This window comes from Triturus cristatus, chromosome 3_2 (genome assembly GCF_964204655.1).
Source record: "Triturus cristatus chromosome 3_2, aTriCri1.1, whole genome shotgun sequence".
Taxonomy (NCBI): domain Eukaryota; kingdom Metazoa; phylum Chordata; class Amphibia; order Caudata; family Salamandridae; genus Triturus; species Triturus cristatus.
This window is the reverse complement of record NC_140584.1, coordinates 19970778-19992547: the sequence shown is the minus strand read 5'-3', so window position 1 is coordinate 19992547 and position 21770 is coordinate 19970778. Positions and strand designations below refer to the sequence as shown.

Genomic DNA, 21770 nt, shown 5'->3' with positions numbered 1-21770 from the left:
AGCCATGTTGCAGGATTCAGTACCACATGTGGCAAAAAAGCGACCTCCTTTGGTCACATATGGTACTGTACTCTGCAGAAGATATGGTAAATCCACCCTACGCATAATGTATTGCATGCAAGATAGTACTACTAGTACAGTCAAATAGCTATGTCCGTTCATACAATTAGTAGCTTGGAAATGTGACAAAAGAATTATTACTTTCATTTCGGATTAGGTTGTACTCTGTTAGGAGCTGATGAAGCGAAATTTATAGATGGTCTCATATAAAATGTGAGATGTTCTAGTAAGTGAAGTAACCACTGCCAGCCTAGCTTAGGACCAAGTGTGTGTCCTGCCTGAAGCCATTTAAGAAAATAGTGCAGTGAGGCTGTAATTAAAACCTAGGGAGTAACAACACGTCAAGGGGGTGTCCTCATGGGAGGTTACAAGAAGCGACAAGGCGGTACTAAGGAGGGACTACTAAGCCCATTGACAAATAAAAAGCCACCATTTGCAAAGGGCAGGAGCCAATTAAAAAGATGGGCGAAGCTTTATACCCATATCCTGAACACAGCATGGTTCGTAGAGAAAGCGCAAGCACTGCCTAGGCGAGACCTAAAAATCTCATCAAAACTAGAATTGCAGTCTTTCTAATATTACATCTAAAATCATTGATTTGGGGGCGCTTATTATTCAGCCCTCTTTTTACAACTTAAACAGTCATGTATACTAGCTGTAACATGTCTACTAATTTACAAAGTTGGCAAATTTTGACCTAACCAGCCTAGGTTTCCAATGAGAATTGAGGCTGCAATACCGTTTTTTTGTACATTTCCTGGCATTTGTAGTGCCAGCATAGCTGCCCTAATTGTGGCACATTTAATTATTTCAAGATTGCAAGTAGCAGCAACTATCGTGCACTGCGACTAGATAAACAAAACAACAGAAAATGCATTAGTGATTCAATCGACATTTTAGCTGATGAGCATAGTGTAGCCTCCCACATTAAATTCCCCTTTCCTATCTCGGTACAAAGAGTCTCCCACTTTTTTGTGGTATTGCGCCGCCCTGATTTGAAACAGGTCCTTCTCGGCCCGTAACAGAACCCTGCGGCAAAGGCACCCCAATGCAAAGCTTCTGTCCACACATTTCACTCACTATCTTTGAAATGTTATAACTGTTTGCCACACTAAATTCTGGAACATGGGAGAAAGTTTATCCATTTTTTTCGGGTGCACCCGGGCAGGATTCTGACAATGAAAATGCCTCCCTAGTGGCACAATATTAGGGAGGATCACACAGAGGCGATAGACGAACTGCTTGCAATTGTTCATTTTGCATTCCACTTTATCGCTTTTCATCTACTTTGAAGACCTATCCAGGATGTTGCAGCATAAGTTAGAAAATTTTGCAGCACAGTAAAGAACATTTTTTAGCGTTTTTGTGACATTTTATTTTACTACAATTCTTCCACTTATTGTACATTCCGGAGAGTGATAAAGGTTTAAAAAGCAAGTGACCCTATTTGAGCCTATGGGGCATTTTGTTTTTCAGGCTGGTGAATGGAAGTAAAAAGAAGGTGCCATCCACCAAATGTGGGTGATTTAGCAGGAATGCATGGGGTAGGCATGTCTGGGGCCCACCACTTGTATGGGGCATGGGTGGCAGCCCTAGTTACTTTTGGGTGGGGCACTGGTGCTTTGAGTAGGAGAGAGGTGACTAGGTGTCCTCAATTGGTCTAACCTTAATTTGGTTGGTGGTGGGGTGGAGAGAGATACTGATCCAGTGGTCATTCCACCCCACTACCACCCAAAGGTATGTCAGCTGATGCTTTGGAGGCAGTAATGGGAGCCCACCTCTTACCCCATGGGCAGTGGACTCCCTTTTTCATATTTGTGATAGGGGCTGGGGGCTGGTATTGGTGGAGGATGACTGCAGGCCTGACATTGTAAATATTCGGGCACTCTGACCTCTGGTTGCAGGCCCTATTTCTAAAACAGTGTTTGTCCAACCCCTCCTTCCCCCCCCCCATATAAGCCCCTGTAAAGTGAGTCTGATTTTGTTTTTGTGCCACCCCTGTCACCGCGGGAATACAGCATGCACCCAGTGCAAGCCAGAGTTTTATTTTTTTAAACTTTAGGCCCCCGTGAGCACGCCGCATGCTCCTATAGTGGCAGACCCATTTTCTTAAAACATACTTAGCGCGCTCGGGCCTGCAGCACGCCCAGTCTTTTTATTTTAGTTCCTCTTGAGCCTGCCCTTTGCCTCTTGAGAGGGGGGCCTGTTATTGTTTGAATTTGTGTTTCCCACAAGCCCAACGCATTCCACTCAAGCCATAGGCCCAATTTGATTTTTTTTTTTAACTTGTGGCTCCCATAGGCCTGCCACATGCCATTAAAGTGGAGCCCATTATTTATTTACCATTTTAACCCCTGCATGCCTGCCGCATTTAACTTGAGCGAGGAGCTTGATTCTTTTTTTTTTTAACATGTGGCCCCAGCCCCGCGAGTGGCAAATAAACAAAAGACTCGCCTTCGTGCTGACCCTCTTTTTATTTGACCCAGCAATTACATCCTTTCAATTTCATGGTCACTTTTGTAAAAAGCACTGACTTTTTGCAAAACTACCAATTTCATGTTTTTCTTCTTTTTTTATCTCAAAATCCTGGAGGGCCTGACTATGTCATTCTCAACAGAGACCACCTATTTTCCAATCAGCCTTGGTGCTGCTCCAGTCGGAACAGTCCAGCCGGATCTGCTTAGCCAGGTACACTCTGAACGGGAACGCAGGCAACCCCTATCTGCTTTGGCCTCGCCAGTGAGGTATAGCTAGAGTCACTCCTGTATCACAGTGAGCACACGATCCACATCTATGCAAACCCGTTGCATTTAGGACATCGTACTGTCGAAAACACAAGGAAAATGTGTGGAATGCTTGCACATAATCACAGTCACTGCCCATTGCTCGGAGCCATGGACTAGAATGCGGCCCAAGGACCTGCTGGTGGGTGAGATTATTTGCCAGCAACCCACCCTTCCCCTTTGTGTTTTCCACAGTATTGGGGAGACCTTTTGCTCTTTGGTTGATAGTGTGATATTACTTTATTTATTCGTGTGACAGGTTTCTTCAAGTGGTCATGAGTACAAACATTTCTGTTTCTGACAGGTAACCAAGAGATCAGAAAATGTTAAAAAAATTAACGATTCCTAATTTTACACATTTTACTGTATCAAGCAGTTAGGTTCAAATGTTTTATTGTACTGCTATAGTAAACTGTGTAAAATAAAAACTTGTGCATCATTTTGGAGAATGTTATACTTAAGCCTTGGAATTTTCATGACATTTTCGGGTCTAAATATGCTGGTCTTTTGTCATTATAGATTCCACTTTTGCAACTTGAACATAGTCTAAGTCACATTGAAGGCTTGTTCGCAAATAACTCGAATGTCTAATTCAGCGTTTACACTGATGAATGATTAACTAGGAGGGATGACGATAAAAGACTTCATGAACTTCATTCCAGACAGGTCCCAAGATTTGCACAAATTATAGCCTCAAATATCTGATTCTTGTGAAGCTACCCCCCTGTAGAGTAATATCGATTGCACGGGAGCTCGATTTTTTTTTTTTTAATTAAAACTTGAGGTAGCATGACTTGTGTGGATAAATCAATTTGTGACTTTTTCAATGTGTGGAATCCAAGGTAGATTTTAATCTGTGATGGCACAGTGCAGTTTAAACTGCCTACCAAAGGATGTGTGCAAGGAGTAAAGGAGTATTAAAATCCACCACAGTAATGAACTAAGATGCAGCAACTTTAAACGCATTTCGGGTTGCCTCTAATCTGATAGAGACATCTAGCCGCAGATTCCTTAACTTAGAATACCCCCAGGCATCTGACTGGATCCGGAGTTTTTTTTGCAGCAGCACCTCTGCACGCCAGGGGACGACACCACACGACCCCGCCCTGACGTCGTCCACGTACGTGACGTCAGCGAGGTCATATAAGTCCCTCCCGGCGCACTGACGTCAGTTTCCTTCTTTTCCGCGTGCAATGCGGATCTGGAATGAGCGGTTCCTCTGGCCTGTTTTCAGGCCCTTTTTCAACGCTTCGTGTCTGGAATAGTGTGCGATGCCCTCGGGCCTTAAATCCTGTACTTCCTGTTCGCGGCAAATGTCCGCGACGGACCCGCATCTTAATTGTATGTGGTGTCTGGGCGAGCACCACAACTCCACGGACTGCGAAGCCTGCCAACACCTCAAGCCGAGGTCCCGGCGGGAGCGCGGAATGAAGCCTCTTTCGGCACGGCCGTCCTGGTCAGAGTCCTCTCATCCCACGGCCTCTTCAACGCAGTTCTGCCGTCGATCGCCCTCTGGGGCCCAGGGCCGTCATTCACCACTTCTTGGTAAGTTGCGGCGCATGACCTCACTTTCATCTGTTGTCAGGGGCACTAGTTCCCGGAACATTCCGGACGTGCGCCCCTCTATCCGCCCTATCCAGGTGCGGGGGGCGACTCGGGTCCAAATGGAGGCTTATGCCACGGCTTTGCAGGCCTCCCTCGGGTCCTTTCCCTTCCCTGGGGCGTCCTAGGGGCCTCCGCTACCTGTGGGGTCCCTGACGGACTCGCCAGTGGGTTCGCCCCTAGCGTCAGATGAGCCTTTGCCCTCCAGGGATGTTGGAGATGTGGCATCATATCACAAAAGGCAACTGCTGTTTTCTGTTCTCCAAAAGGATGTACAGATTTTCAAACTCAGTTTTTCACCGGGGGATCCCGAAAAGATGGTTTGTCCTAATACATAACCACTCTGGGTGTTGGAATATCCAAAGATATTGGAGAAGACGCCTCACTCACTAATAGTGACATGCTTCATCACTGGAGTCTTTCCAACCGAGTTTGAAAATCTGTACATCCTTTTGGAGAACAGAAAACAGCAGGTGCCTTTTGTGATATTATAGTACCTGGGAGATTGCAACTGAGCTGCTTCTCTCACTCTCTCTTGTGATAAAGAGATGTGGTATCGTCAGGGTTGCACCCCTGCCGCGCCGCATAGTCCCTTTGGGCTCCCTGTGGCGCCGCAGGTGGTTGCTCGTACTCAAAGCCTTGCTTTGTGCACGCCTCGGCCTTCTGGGCAGGCAGCCGCCTGTCCAGAGCTGGGGTCGGCGCCGTTCCGGCGCCGTAGACTCGCCTCCCCGGCTCTGCCTCCGCTTCTTTCTCCAGAGTCGGATCCTGTTGCGGTTGAGGCTGAGGCGGCACCGGAGGCTTGCCTCCCCGGCTCTGGTGCCTTCTCCTTCTTCGGAAGATGGGCTTGTCGCCTCCCTGGCTCTGCCTCCGCTTCTTCCTTCGGGAGCTTATCGTGGATTCGGAGCCGACTCGATGTCGATGGAGTCGAGTCGGCTCCGGACAAAGCTCGATCAGCGCCTACTAAAGTGGTTTTGGCACCGGGTTGTTGACTCTTCTCCGGAGGCATCCGGAGAGAGTTTGGCGTCGCCCTCACGCCCGGCGACGCCGGATGTTTTCGTGCCTGTGCCTCCCTTAGAGTATGTGGATCCGGCAGGTTCCCCACCTCCTCAAGACCACCCGCACCCAGCAGGCTCCTCGCCTCCTCAAGAGCCTCATCAGGACCCCCATTTGTCAATTGTGCTCCCCTCAGTTGGGCGTTGGTCGCACCCTCACTGTCTTGGGAGGGTTAGCTTACAGACGTCACCTACTGATGAGCTACTATCCCCTCGGAGGGCTACCGAGGCTGGTGCGGCTTTTCTCAGAGTGGTCTCTTTGGCTACTCGGATTTTGAACATGCAACCCCCTTCGGCGCCCTTGTCTGTGGACCCTTTACTTGATGTCCTTCACCGTGGGTCAGGGAATGTGGAGCCGCTTCTGCCGTTTGAAGCTTCTCTATATGATGCCCTTTTGGGTACCTTGGTTCGGCCAGCTTCCGGTGACCCGGTGGCTCGTTCGGTCTTGCTCCACATGGTCCTGTCTGCTTATTTGTGCATCCCGACGTGCAGGGGTTTGTTTTGCAAACTGCCTTCCCTTCCTTGCCACGGCTATTGCTTCCTCCCTCCCGGGAGTCCAAATGGCTTGAGTCATGGCGTCGGAACATCTTTGCCTCCACTAGTGCTGCACTACGGTCACTAAATACAGTGTGTCCTGGCTCGGGCTACCTCTGCCCTGTGGGACTCTGCAGAGTCTTTGCTCTCCACCAGCGCTGAAGGTGCTAGTGTTGACCTACTTCATCTTCTCTAGGATGGCTGTGACCTTGCTGAGTTTACGATCCGCTCCGCCTTGGATACTGCTGATTCCTTAGGCCGGGCTATGGCTGGTTCAGTCGCCTTGCGGCGCCATGCTTGGTTAGGGGATAGCGTCTTCCCAGAAAATATCTGGGAGAGTCTTGTTGATTTAACTTTTGATGGGGTTTTGTTGTGTGATGCACACGTCGCCTATGCTGTTCAGTGCCTCCTTGCGGGCTTCCCCCCCCCCCCCCCCCCACCCCTCCCCCTTAGGCCTGTGTTCCTCAGGTGTTTGTTCTGGGGTGGTACCTTTTCGTTTGGCATCCTTTTTGATGCATTATAGGTTTTAGGCTGATAGTAAGCCTCAGGTCTTCCTTTCGCATGGTCGGAGGTGCTTACCCTTTCATTTCCCATCCTTTGGATGCATTATGCGTTTTGAACTAGCAGTTAGCCTACTGTGGCAGTGTTCCACAGATTGTTCCTCTGACTGTTGCTTGCCCTAATAAACGTGTTCCCTGTTGTTGGGGTGTACATACTCCGTGTGGAGTACTTGTTTGCTATTATATAGCACTATTTATGTCATCTGAGCCTAAGAGTTCCTTTGGCCTCTAGGCGTCCTCTGGTGCTCTTATCTGCGGTTGTACGGTGCTCAATGTTGTGCCTTGGCTTCATCTTCTATACATCATTGGTCATCTTGCTTATTTGCTTCATTCTCCAGCTTCGGAGGTTTTCGGGGTGTTCATCACGCTTTAAAGGCAGTTTCCATCTGCCATTACGGCACCAGGTGTGTTCCTCTACAACCATGTTGCATATTTGTGCCTAGTTTACCCGTTTTTTCTCTATATAAATCTGTAATTGGGTATATATACAAGTTCCATGGGTACTCTTCTTCCTAACTCTTCACCTCTCCCGAAGTCTCCATGTTTCAGGGACCTTTCCAGTGATGCATGCAGCATTACCAATAAGGCCCTTTTTGCGTTCTGCTTACTTGGGTGGTTCCCCGGTTTTACACTGCTCCCTTCTTCGTGTTCAGTTACTGAACGATTCTCTCTTCTGGACAAGGGTTACTTTCCTTCCAGTCGGAGGGTGTGGTCTGAAATTCTGCGATTATTCCTCCGTTTCTACGCCTTAGTACTTTGGTGCCTCTGCTGCACCTTCCTTCGGCTGTGTTAGATTGTATCAGCTGGGCATGCGGGCGGCTCTTCTAATGTCAGTCATCCTAGATCTCCACCCTGCATATCTGTATTTCGTGTGTTGGTTCTCACCTTGGTCTTACTGCTGCCTGGTCGAGCAGCCTTATGCTTATTTTAGCTACGCCACCTTATGGTCTCTGTAGCTGTTTGCTCTGCGCATTTTTCTGTGGTGGACTGCATCAACGTGCTAAAGGTTGTTACTGTTCGCCCCTGTTCCCCCTTTTGGGACTGGGTGTGCACTTGGCGTGTTCCTTTTGTCTGCCTGCAATTCTAAAAACATTGCTAATTTCTATCTCTTTACCTTTGGTTCTTGGCTGTAGCCTCTCCGGCCTTCCTTCCGTTCGCTAGCCTTGTAGGCTCCGGTTGCATCTCTTCATGTTTCTTCTCAACCTTTGGTCAGTGTTCACTTAGTGCGCCTTTACGCTGAGAGTGGTGCTTTTTCCTCTCTCTTTCTTTTGTTCTGGTATATGACTGATGCCGTTTCTACCTCTCATGCTTATACAGGTATGGTGTAGCACCATTATGGCATTTTTGGGATGTCTTGCATACCGTTATCTTTTGCTCTTCCGAGTTATTTGGGTTGCCGTCTGGCTGTTCCGCCACAGCCTTCCCCATTGTCCGTCACTCTGTTGCCGGCTCAAATACTTGGCGCTTTCTGTTGTTTTGTCGCAGACCCACCTCCCCTTTGGGGTTTGGCTGTGGTATCTATTCTAAGTTAAGGAATCTGCGGCTAGATGTCTCTATCAGATGTACGAGCTACTTACCTTCGGTAACGATGTATCTGGTAGAGACGTTGTCTAGTCGCAGATTCCTTAACGCCCACCCAGCCTCCCCGTTCTGCGAGGACCTTGCCAAGTGGGGTTCTTCGCTGGCCCCTTTTACAGTTGGCATTGGTTTTTCTCCCATGGGTGCTCACATTGTTGCGTCCCTTTGAGATTTGCCATAATACAGCTAACTCCCTCTCAGGGGTTTCTGTTACCATAATACAGCTGACTCCCTCTCAAGGGTTCTTTACCTGTAAAATGATGCCTTTTGATTAACCTTCACCAGGAGATTCATCTTCATTTTCTTAATCTTCTCCTGCTGCCTTCCCTCCCTCCCACCTTCTCTATTGGCTCAGGGTTCTGGTCTCCTCTACAGTAGTCTTCTTTGGGGATCTGTTGACCTCTGTTTCGGACATCCATTACTGTTTGAGGCATGTGGGCTGCTGAATTCATATCTGTGCATAGATCGCCGCCTAGTGTTGGGTCCGGATGATTGCACATTGTTGTCCTGGAAGAGTCTTCGAAGTATCACGAGATAGGTGGCTCCTCCCCTGGACTACAGTGCGCATGGGCATCCCCTCCATCCTTAGATTGTTTTTTTCCGCCATTGGGTTCGGATGTCCTAATCTTAGCTCTTTGAGTATTTAGGCCTTTACATTCGTCGGTATTGTTTTCGTTCGGCGCAAAGTATATTTGTCGAGGGCGTTCTCGAGTAGATCATCAACGATGGAACCAAAGACATCGAATAGCCCCTTTAAGCGTTGCCCTCTTTGCAACGCTAAGTATGCTCGCTTCGACGTGCACCCGGTGTGCAACAAGTGCCTCTCTCCAAACCACGACGAAGCCACCTTTATGGCGTGTTCCAGGTTTCGATCGAAGAAGACCCTTCACATTCGTCGAGCAGCTCGGCTCGAGGCGCAGAAAGCGACGCCGAACCCGGACAACATCTTCGGGACAGAAGATGAGGAGGTTGTGGACCTTGAAGTTCGGGGGGAGCTCTCGGATCCGGATTCGGAGCGAGAATCCGACTATGATGACGAGCGGATAGTAGACGAACAGGAAGATGGTGTCGTCGGAGAGGTAGGAGACGACGAGGAGGCCCTTGGGGCCGAGGAAGATGGCTCAGAAGATGAGCTAGGCCCACATGTCGGTACAGGGCCCGACGAGGCACCCGATAAGGCTCAGGTCGCGGGATCGCCACAAGGCCTTACCCAAGATCATTCCTCTCGTTCTTCAGCCCCGCATAAAGGCCCGGCTACGAACTACCCTAAAGAGCCATCGGTATCGAAAGCGCCATCATTCGATCAAACGAAATCGAAACTGAAGGCACAGGCACCTACCTCGAAACCGAAAGTGAAAGAGTCTCTCATCGGCAACAAGGCCTCAAAGCCCTCGGAGCCGAACAAACAAAAGAAGGCCGTCGACGCACGGAGACTTCATGGGGACGTCGAGCCGAAGGCGGCGCCAACAACCAATGTCAAGGTTGCCGACCTGAAAAATCGGCGCCGAGGATCGTCGACACAAAAATACAGAGTGCCTCGCGACGGCCGACCCATCCCGGTCCTCGTGTCGAGAACACGGCGTCTGGTTCGGGGTTAGATGCCACGTCCAAAAGGGTATCGACGGAACGTGTCGACTCAACAACGTCTCCCTTCCTAAAGAAGGTGTCGGAGTCGTTACTCCGCATCCACGACACGGCTTCCATGCTCGGCGCAAAAGCACCCCCGCAGCCGAAGACGGTCAGCGCAGTTCACATCGCATCGACGCACATAAAATTCGGACTACCACCGGCGGTACGACCAAAGATGTTCGAAGCAAAGAAGGGTCTCGAGCCGCAAAAAGGGGTCGACCCGAAGAAACCTGTCGAAGCACCAACAGGAATGCCAATGGGACAGAGAGCTGTCGAAGTACCTCAGGAAGATGAGGAGCCAAGGCAGTTAATCGATGCGGAGACTGGTAGACTGTCAATATATAAAAGAAAAATACTGCCAGAGAAATCAATGGAGCCATACAAAATTCCATTGAAGAAGAAAAGGACCACGTCACCAGTTCTAGTAGAACATGTTCACTATTATGACCAGGAGCCTCAGTCATTCTCACCCACACAATTTAATGTGGATGCAAGGGATGCCGGTGATGTTGAGGACACTTATCCTGTGGACACTGACCCTGAAGATAAAAACCAACCTTGGGTGGACGATATTGGTACAGGGGACCCACATACTGCTCCAGACACACAGGTATATGTGGTAAAATCATCTCCTACTGAGGATACTGCTGCCTTCAATGCCCTGATTGAGAGAGCAGCTAAAAATCATGATGTACAGCTCCACACTGATCCTATTGAGGATGATTTTCTGATGGATACCTTCTCGACCTCAGAAAGATCTGTTAAGATACTGCCCATGCTGAAGGGGGTCCTAAAACCGGCTAATGACATTTTTAAGGAGACCACAAGGGCGAGAGTACTAAACCCTAGGATTGACAAAAAATATAGGCCAGCTCCTGTGGACCCTACCTACATAAGAGGCCAGTTGCCTTTGGACTCGTTGGTGGTGTCCAATGCTCGGAAGAGAGCCAATTCACAGACAACGGGTGATGCTCCTCCCCCTGACAAGGAGTCTAAGGTCTTGGAAACTTCAGGGAAAAGAGTTGCTGCACAGGCAGCTAACATCTGGAGAATTGCCAACACTCAGGCACTTCTGGCTCGTTACGACAGGGCGCATTATGATACCCTAGAGACACTGCTACAGCACCTCCCAGATCAGTTTAAGGAAGGAGCAGAGTCGCTTATTACAGAAGGGAAGCTCATAAGCAACGCTTCCATTAAGTGCGCGCTTGACGTAGCGTACACTGCAGCTAGGGCTATTAACACCAGCGTCATGTTAAGAAGGCATGCTTGGTTGAGAATCTCGGGATTCAAACCAGAGATACAAACAACGATACTCAATCAACCTGTCAACCCTGACTCCCTTTTTGGCTCCGAAGTTGACACCACCCTAGAAAAGATCAAAAAAGATACAGAGACTGCAAAGTCTATGGGGGCTCTGCAATCACAGCAGTTTAGGAGTGGATCCTTTCGTCGCTCTACCAACAGAGGAAACTCTAGAGGCCAGAACTCCCAACAGTCGCATTACACTAAACAAGGTACACAGACCACCTATAATAAGAATAACAGAGGTGGATACTGTGGAAACAACGTCAAGGGCAGAGGCCGAGGAAACAACAGCTCCAGGTCCTCCGCCACCAACAAACAGTGACGCCTTGTCACTGCCCCCCAACCACGTAACACCTGTCGGGGGGAGACTCCAGGAGTTCCTGCCGGTCTGGAAGTCCATCACTACAGACAGGTGGGTGCGAGACATTGTCCAGTACGGTTATTGTCTGGAGCTCACTTCCACTCCACCAAACATACCACCAAGACACCGTCCTATGTCCGCAGAGCACTTGCACTTATTCCACCAGGAAGTTCTCAGTATGCTCCAAAAAGGAGCCATAGAACTCGTGCCAGCAGAAGAACAGGGATCAGGAGTGTACTCACTGTATTTTCTGATCCCCAAAAAGGACGGGTCTCTCAGACCCATACTGGATTTAAGACCTCTAAACCGTTACATTCTGTCAGAGCATTTTCACATGCTCACCTTGCAACAGGTGCTGCCGTTGCTCAAACAGGGAGACTTTCTCGCGACACTAGATCTCAAAGATGCGTATTTCCATATACCCATACACCCATCACACAGAAAATCTCTCAGGTTCACTGTTCTCAACCAACATTACCAGTTCAAAGTCCTCCCTTTCGGAGTAACAACGGCACCCAGAGTGTTCACCAAGTGCCTGGCAACAGTGGCGGCGCACTTAAGGAGACAGCACATACATGTCTATCCTTATCTGGACGACTGGCTTATCCAGGGAAGGTCGGCCCAGCAGTGTGCCAACCACGTAACCCACACCATTCACCTTCTTCACAGCCTTGGCTTCTCCCTGAATTATCCAAAGTCCCACCTTCAACCCGCCCACGTACAGCAGTACCTAGGCGCGTCCATAGACACTCTGGCAGCCAAGGCACAGCCCAATTCAGTAAGGATCAACAGCATGCAGTTGCTCATAACAAAGTTCAAACCTCAACACTCACTACCGGCACAAGTGTTTATGCAGTTGATAGGCATGATGGCCTCCTGCATCTTCATAGTCCCGCACGCGAGGTTACATATGCGCCCGCTTCAGAAGTGTTTGGCACGTCAGTGGAATCAGGCTCACGGACAATTGAAGGACCTAGTGTTGGTGAGCGGTCGGGCATACAACTCTCTGCATTGGTGGAATCCACAAAACCTTTGCAAGGGCCGACCGTTCCGAGAGCCTGTCCCACAAATCATACTGACGGCGGACGCGTCTCTCCAGGGATGGGGAGCTCATGTACTCAATTACACAGTGCAGGGACTATGGACGACACAGCAAAGGAGGATGTACATCAACCTTCTGGAACTCATGGCAATCTTCCTTGCAATGAAGGCATTCAAAGTACACTTGTGCAACAAAGTCGTGTTGATCCGGATGGACAACATGACCGCCATGTACTACATACAAAAGCAGGGAGGGACACACTCCCCACAGTTGTCTCATCTGGCTCAGAGCATGTGGAAGTGGGCCATTCAGAGGAACATCTTCCTCATGGCGGAGCACCTCCCGGGCAAGGACAACCAGATGGCGGATCTGCTCAGCAGACACAGCCACCAAATACACGTGGGAGATACATCCATCAGTACTCCAACCGTACTTCCAACGGTGGGGTGATCCAGAGATAGTCCTATTCACCACAAGGGAAAACGCAAAATGCCAAAACTTTGCCGCCAGGTTCCCACATCCACAGTCGCAGGGCAATGCAATATGGATGAACTGGTCAGGCAGATTTGCGTACGCTTTTCCCCCGGCACCATTAATACCGCTGGTGGCACGCAAACTGAGGCAACACTCAATGACGCTCATCCTGGTTGCTCCAACGTGGGCATGCCAACCATGGTACACCACGTTTCTGGAACTCTCCGTGGTACCGCATCAACGACTACGGCTAACACCCACGCTTTTAACGCAGAGCCATGGCGAGATTCAGCACCCAGATCCGCAACAGCTGAATCTGGCTCCTGAGATCTTAGAATTTGGCTACCTAAACATGCCTCCAGAATGTATGAATATCATCAAGGAGGCACGGAGACCCACTACCAGAGCCTGCTACGCGGCTAAGTGGAAAAGATTTGTCATTTATTGTAAAAATAATGAGATCAATCCGCTGGATGCACCAACGCAAAACATTATCTGTTATCTATTACACTTATACCGATGAAATCTAGCATACAATTCCATCCGCATACATTTAACCGCACTGGCAGCTTACCTTCAGAACAGGCAGCACCTCTCACTGTTCAAAGTGCCTGCCATCAGAGCTTTCTTGGAGGGACTCAAACGTGTGATTCCTCCAAGACCCCCTCCTTCACCAGTCTGGAACCTAAATGTGGTCCTCACCAGACTGATGGGACAACCTTTTGAACCTCTACACTCTTGTGAGATTCAATTTCTAACATGGAAAGTAGCTTTCCTGGTTGCCATTACTTCCCTAAGACGAGTTAGTGAACTTCAGGCACTAACCATTCAAGAGCCATTTATACAGGTTCATGCCAACAGGGTCGTACTACGCACCAACCCTACTTTCATGCCCAAGGTAATTTCGCAGTTCCATATGAACCAATCCATAGAACTACCGGTGTTTTATCCTAATCCTGAGAATGTAGCAGAGAGAATGCTCCACACACTTGATATCAAAAGAGCTCTCCTGTACTATATTGACAGAACACAAAATTGCAGGAAAACAAAACAACTGTTTGTTGCCTTTTCTCCACAGTACAAAGGCAACCCCATTTCCAAAGCAGGAATAGCTAGGTGGATCGTTAAGTGTATACAGATTTGCTATGAAAAGCTAAGCGCACACTAACAATTCCTCCGAGGGCCCACTCCACACGGAAGTTAGGGGCCTCCATGGCTTTCCTGGGAAATATTCCTTTAGAGGAGATATGTAAAGCAGCCACATGGTCCACTATACATACATTTACCAAGCACTACTGTGTAGATGTACACTCAACACAGCAGGCAGCTGTAGGACAGGCTGTTCTCAAAACTCTTTTTCAGACTGCTGCAGCTGGCACGGGAAGCCGCCGCTAAATGGAGGGAGTGCTATATAATCTATGCACAGATATGAATTCAGCAGCCCACATGCCTCGAACCGAATATGCTACTTACCAGTATGCATCTGTTCTTGGCATGTAGGGCTGCTGACATTCATATCGCCCACCCTCCTCCCAGGCACCTGTAGCAGCTGTAGCATTCAGTAATTACTAGTTAGCATGGTCATCATTCACTGTATTACACTCCATCTATGCCACAATGGCGAAAAACAAACTAAGGATGGAGGGGATGCCCATGCGCACTGTAGTCCAGGGGAGGAGCCACCTATCTCGTGATACTTCGAAGACTCTTCCAGGACAACAATGTGCAATCATCCGGACCCAACACTAGGCGGCGATCTATGCACAGATATGAATGTCAGCAGCCCTACATGCCAACAACAGATGCATACTGGTAAGTAGCATATTCGATAGGGGCAGTGCCAGTCTTTTCATACCTTCCTGCGGTGAACTGTTGTTCTGTCTGTGCTCCGTTCTTGCTACACGACACAGTTCTACATGGTACTGACAGTCTATTTCTGTCTGTTGTTCTGCATGGTAATAACAGTCTACTTCTGTCTGTTGAGATATTCTTCCCTTGTTGCACTTGGGAAGCGTCTTCCTTAGCTTGCAAGGTTCTTTCTCATAGCTTTTTCACTTGTATGTAGGCAGTGTCTAATTCTGGCTTTTACGATGGTGTCTTGCACCATCCTCCTTATTTATTCACGGATTTTCATCCCTCGCACACTGTTCCCATACTTTAACCGTTTTTTTGTTGGTGGCTCCGCGTTGTGTCGCGGAAAAGTTTCTCGGAAGAAAACTGACATCAGCGCACCAGGAGGGACTTGTATGACCTCGCTGATGTCACGTACGTGTACGACATCAGGGCGTGATCGTGTGATGCCGTCCCGTGGCGCGCAGAGGTACTGCTGCAAAAAAGATTCCGGATCCTGTCTGACGCCTGGGGATATTCTAAATTAAGGAATCTGCGGCTAGACAACGTCGCTACCAGATACATTGTTACCGAAGGTAAGTAACTCGTACATCAGGTCTAAACATATGTATACGAAGGAGGCTTGCTTAGTGAATCAATAAAGAATATACCCTTGGCTATAAAACGTTTGCCTCCACACATGAAGAGTATTATCTTGCACCTCATTTATTGATCAGGACATCGCTTACTCCCAGTGGCTAATGGTTAATCTGTAGCCATTTGGCTCTTTGGTTTGGTTTTCTAGACAGTCATCTCTTTAAAAGGTTTTCCTCGGATCATTTAGATTTAATTACTTATTCATTTTTAGCAAGGCCGATTTTCAGAATAACCATTCACTATGCAAATAATCTCCATTTATATTCCTTAAATGTAAAAAAAAATCTGATGTGGATATTCTGAAAATCTGGCAAGGATCTGCCCTTCACCGACTGTTCTGCTTGGGTTTTCAGATCGGGTGGAACCCGCTCCACATATCCCTTCTGACCCAAAACCAGAACGTTACCCCCTCCCTCGGGCCTTTTTACACCTAAATAACCACATATATATGTACCACCTAAGGACAGGGAATTCCTATTATATATATATATATATATATCAAGACCTCACAGCCTCGCAATCTCAGCAATCACAGTCTCGCGGCCTCAGGCAGACCCAGAATCTCCTACCAGACGGCAGCAACACACATAGTCTCGCGGCCTCAGGCAGACCCAGAATCTCCTACCAGACGGCAGCAACACCCATAGTCTCGCGGCCTCAGGCAGACCCAGAATCTCCTACCAGACGGCAGCAACACACATAGTCTCGCGGCTTCAGGCAGACCCAGAATCTCCTACCAGACGGCAGCAACACACATAGTCTCGCGGCCTCAGGCAGACCCAGAATCTCCTACCAGACGGCAGCAACACCCATAGTCTCGCGGCCTCAGGCAGACCCAGAATCTCCTACCAGACGGCAGCAACACACATAGTCTCGCGGCCTCAGGCAGACCCAGAATCTCCTACCAGATGGCAGCAACACACATAGTCTCGCGGCCTCAGGCAGACCCAGAATCTCCTACCAGACGGCAGCAACACACATAGTCTCGCGGCCTCAGGCAGACCCAGAATCTCCTACCAGACGGCAGCAACACCCATAGTCTCGCGGCCTCAGGCAGACCCAGAATCTCCTACCAGACGGCAGCAACACACATAGTCTCGCGGCCTCAGGCAGACCCAGAATCTCCTACCAGACGGCAGCAACACCCATAGTCTCGCGGCCTCAGGCAGACCCAGAATCTCCTACCAGACGGCAGCCTTAGCACGAGCTCATCCTATTGTTACCGTAGTACATGACAGGGGAATCGGGATTACCATATATCAGATCACACAAAGACTATTAGTTGAGCACAACCTGTTCTCTAGTTCGAGGGGCTCGTTTTCCCCCTCATCCAGTTACCACTTACCTGACCAGGATTAACCTCTGTTCATGTTGAGTTAACTCTGACTAAAAGAATAGGCTATCCTCCTATACAAAAATACACAACACATGCTAACTCACGACAAGCTAAATACTTTATTTAAATGCCACATGCACATTCGCAGAATACATCATATATATATATAACCTGCAAGGAAAGTGAAAGGTTAAGTTATACACTTCAAAGAAAAAGGGGTCGACATCACCTGGATTGTATGTAGTCTGTGCTCAATGGTCATCTAGGTTCCCTTCTCCCTCTGTGCCTCGGCTTCGCCTGGAAGTCACACCTCCGCAGTCGCGGATCTACTCCCTTCTCCCTCTCCGAGTCACTGGAACCTCTTCCTCATCGGCTACTTTCTCCTCTTTAGATTCAAGTTCGTCATCTGTCTTCCCTGGAATAAGTAGTAGCTTTTTCTGCTAACGGCCAGATGCCGCCTATGGTCTAGAAGCAAGTGCCCATATCTAACTCAGACTTTCACTAATATAGAGGTGCATTCTCTCATGGAAATTTCCAGCTCGAAACCTGCCGCCCACCAAATTCCTGTACCTCCCCGTGCCAAGGACACGTTCCCAGCCGGCCGGCCTGATGTAGTGTCTTCGGCAGGGGAGAAAAATACATTCCTTCGATAAGGGCCGGCCTGAACCGGTTCTCTCCGAGCGAATAACACCTCATAACTAAAACATCACCCTCCCTCTAGAAGTGTCCCAAGCTGCTGGAGCAGAAGGAAAGATGGAGTCTCTCCTGTCTGAGGCCTACCAGGCCTGAATTCAGCACGACTCCATGAAATACCCTCACTATAGGGCAAGTTATCCTCGATGCTAACGAATCTATCCCCTAGGCTATGTATGTAGGCCCTGATCTATGGGTAGGAGCACAGGATTATGTCAAAGTGTCTAATAGATAGGCCCTATTCACTACTCTAGTCCTTAGACTTGGATGGAAAGAGACTGAAGTCATATTGATCGCTCTATAACACCAGAAGGCCAGGAAAATCAAGCAGTACACCGACCTACGTGTAATACCCTGATTGAAATCCTCCAAAGAGCTTTTGGTCTCTTAGTCAGTATTTTTCCTATACATATGTGCACGTGCAGTTGATCAGAAGATGAACATTATAGCCGTTGCCCCCCTACAGTTTAATGCCTCTAAGCCACTAATTGATGTTATATTTACTCTGCCAGACATTGTCATAATGTCCCAGTGTGGCATGTCTATATATCTATCAGAAATTATTTTCTGGTAGAGAATGGTGGTAGCAAACCACACCACACTTAACCACTGAAGCACAAATATGAACCACAAGCACACTACTGAAGCTGCAACTCCAGCTATTAGAAAGCGGTCTCCGTTCTGTGACAAGTCTCACAACCAGAGCATTGCGGTTTCTTAACGTTGCCATCAGCACAAGGACAATCTAATGGCAATACAGCACTGTACAAATTGACTAACAATGTAAAGGGCGTAGGGGAATTAGAGTCCTATGGTAAGAGAGAGTAAAAGTGTCATTGGAAGAGAGAGCAAGGGGCACCCAATCTACAAGGTGTACAGCAACTATGACGGGTGCTAACAGTTTAGGAGGCTGTGCAACAAAATCATGGGCGAACCACACCCGTAGACGAAATGCGAGGTGACCGTTCACAGCCACAAATCATAGTGTAGAGAATCGCTCCATGTCAAGATGGGACCGTTGCTTTGCACTTACACAGAGAGGATAGTTGTAGAGATGTAAACATATGCATACACGTCTTCCAGTAATTTTTGCATTCTTATTCCTGTGTTTTTTTTGGGCCATTGGCATTCTTGGTTGAAATAGCAAAAACATTAATGTCGGACCACAGTGATTACTTGGTACTTGCAGGGCGACTGGGTTTTGAGCCAGAATAGCAGTATGTGTATGATGCATAGGCTATTTTAAGGCTTCAGAAAGAGGCAGGCTGGATTGTTAATGATGGGAGCTAGAGGAAGGTTCGAGTCCTGATACGCTAGGGCCATGTTGAGTTAAAGTTTTAGAAACATTCAGTAATTTGCTTCCATGATATATGGTTCCTACCGCAACAAAATGTCTCTCCACATGTCATAATCATACACAAGCGACATTCACGTGCTGCTCTCGATATGTTCAGCTGTTATGACACTGGTTTAACCCTGTTTACGTGCTCCTGGGAAACTATGTTTGGCAGTTTTTTATACAAAAGTGTGCAAGTGATGAACACGGATTCACCTTGTTTTTCACCTATGTATTGTCAGGTCGCCGTAGGCCATTCCATTAAAAGCTTCGAGATTGCAAATAACTTTGCCTGCGAACTGCCTGTTTTCTTCTTTGCTAATCAGAACTTTGGCTACGCTGCCCTAGCACTTCCTTCAATAATGTGTGACGTTACTTTCTCCCCAGCCACGAGTTTGATTCGGAGCAGATTCCTGACCTAACAAAAGATGTTTACATCCAGGATATTCACTGCGTTGGCTCTCTCTGTAAGCTGTACTTCCGAGAACTGCCCAATCCCCTGCTGACCTACCAGCTGTATGAGAAGTTCTCGGTAAGTACATCTGCACGTGGCAGATGTTTTTGTTCCAGGGCGGGGCCTGTTGACATACACTCATGAGGACAGGAAGTGCTTGTAGACATTGGAGGATTCGGAAGAGTTCCATCCAGAAACACACAAAGAACTGGGTATGTAATTGCTGTGTCCCAGTGTGAGGCCTAAATTCGGGCTAAATGTACAAGAGTTGTAAATTGTTTCCAACATGTTACTCTTTATAATACAATGCCTCTAAGTTGCCCTGTCGGGGCCAGACTTCCACAATGTGAAATAAGGCATTTTATGCTAGTGAGAAATCACTGAACATAAGGCTTTTCCTCAGCGTCCGGGAAGCTTTCCAGCTGACATCACTTTATTTTGCCCAAAGCGCTGAAAATCCTCCCACCTTTCCCGTTTATCATCCCTCACTACATGTGTTTGTAGAAGTTTCATATTTTTTTCTTTTTGGTCTTCGACAATATGATTTTTAAACAAAATGCAATGTCTTCTCTTACTACAATATGAAAGTGAATGATATTTTCCTAATTTTTGCTACATTGCAAGGAAGCTGAGATCCAACATCTCACGCTGATGGCATTCAATCAGAGCAACTGCAGCTGTGAATGAGAATATGGCTGATAACATCACATTTAAAACGGCACTGCCCATTTATGAGGAACTCATATTGAGTTTTTACTTTTGGAAGCTCAATATTTAAGAAGTACGTTTCCCAGGAAAAATGTCCCCCCTTCAGCTTCTGTTTTTGCCTTTATGATTCTGCGCTGAAATCATCAAGGAAGGCAGATGCGCACTCAGTATTATGTAGGTTCGGGTATTCAGTGTTGGTCCACGAGGGCTAGCTCCGTGCCTGATTTTTAGAATGTCCACATGACAATAAATTTCATACAGTGAATCTAAATCGAAGACATGTAGCTTGACGGTGGATAGCTGGCCAACATGGATCAAATATGACATCCCTGATGTTGATTTTAGAGGAAAAGGCAGCTCTTGTTCTGTTTGAAATCGAATGACAGAGAAGCAGATTTGCCAATGAAACTGAGCCATAATTTGTGCACAGCTTAAATTCAGCCAAGACGTTATATTTTTTTTAATTCTTTTTGCATTTTTGTGTAATGATTACGTTATTTACAACGTGAATTGTTCCTTGATGTAGCTCATATAAACTTGTTGTTAAAAAGTTCTTGAAATACTTTTATCATGGGCTAGTGATTTTATGCAAACACCCCCATTATAAGGATACAGTGGGCTGACCTATCCACCTCCTTGTGCAACGTATGCCAAAACACCTACTTTTTTAGAGCAGCCAAGACGCTTTCCACATCCCTAAGTTCAATCACAGCCATTTACAGCATGGTTAACCGCTTACTCATTTGTAGAGGAATCTGGTTTGGGTATATGCCAACCTGCCAACTGACTCTTGGAAAGAAAACAAATGTCTTAGGCGTTTAAGTGCCCCTCCCCACGACTCCTTGCCTTTTTGTGCCAATGAAAGAGAATGTTATGGGATCAATGTAGGTCTTCCCAAAGCAAAACTCGTACTTGGGGAACTAAACATTGCTTTAATTTCCCGGTAGTTTCCATTTCATTTCGTGGGTGGCGTGCACTGCATTCTTTATTCCTTGTTGTAATGATCGAACAACATTGTAAACCCTGATTATTTCATTGTTGACAGGATGCGGTCTCAGTAGCTACAGATGAGGAGCGGTTGGTGAGGATCCATGATGTCATCCAGCAGCTTCCCCCGCCTCATTACAGGTGGGTCCTTCCTCCTCTCTCTTCTGTTGGATATTAACCATATTATCAAATAAGCATCCAGTAGATGGAGGTCACTTTCTGTTTGTGTCATGACAGTAAAGAAGGGCTTATTTTCAAGTGGAATTGCACTGGTGGCATTCCTTATTTGTCCAAAGGAATATCTTGCACTCAAGCACACAAAAGTTCAATCATTGGAAGTAAAACTTGTTTCAAGTGATAGGCCGTTGATAGAAAATAGATCCAGTCAACTGAAGTTTAATTCTTCCTTTACTTCAAAGTCAGGATTACAGACAGAAAGATCCGAAACACTGCAGCCGACACGTGTTTCATCCTCCTGGACATTTTCAAGGCTATACAGCATAGAGTAACTGTGAGTATTGAAGTCTCCTCACAGCTTCCGTTACATTAAGTAGTTTCTTAGAGTGTGTGGTAAACCTTTTCCAAAATATCCCAGTCATGAACAGTATTACTGGGTAGTCTCCAACCCCTGTCTATTCCTTTATAGTCAGGCAAAAGTATGTGGGTTTGCCCTTGATAAGTCCACTAGTCTAGGCTTACTTCAGCAGTAGAAACACAGTGTTCCAATGATTGAACTTTTGGGTGCTTGAGTGCGTGATTTTCCTTTGTACAGTGCAAACTCACATC

At 47.5% G+C, this 21770-nt stretch overlaps 1 protein-coding gene across 7 annotated transcripts in view; it reads left to right on the top strand.

Annotated features, from left to right (window-relative positions):
- ARHGAP32 (Rho GTPase activating protein 32) overlaps positions 1 to 21770 on the top strand; it is a 1461643-nt gene that overhangs the window by 1231945 nt on the left and 207928 nt on the right. For all 7 annotated transcript variants that reach the window (XM_085647194.1, XM_085647195.1, XM_085647193.1 and 4 more), the window contains 2 exons: positions 19223 to 19367; positions 21043 to 21125. In XM_085647194.1, the coding sequence (XP_085503320.1) occupies positions 19223 to 19367; positions 21043 to 21125 (228 nt within the window). The remainder of the gene's footprint in view (positions 1 to 19222; positions 19368 to 21042; positions 21126 to 21770) is intronic.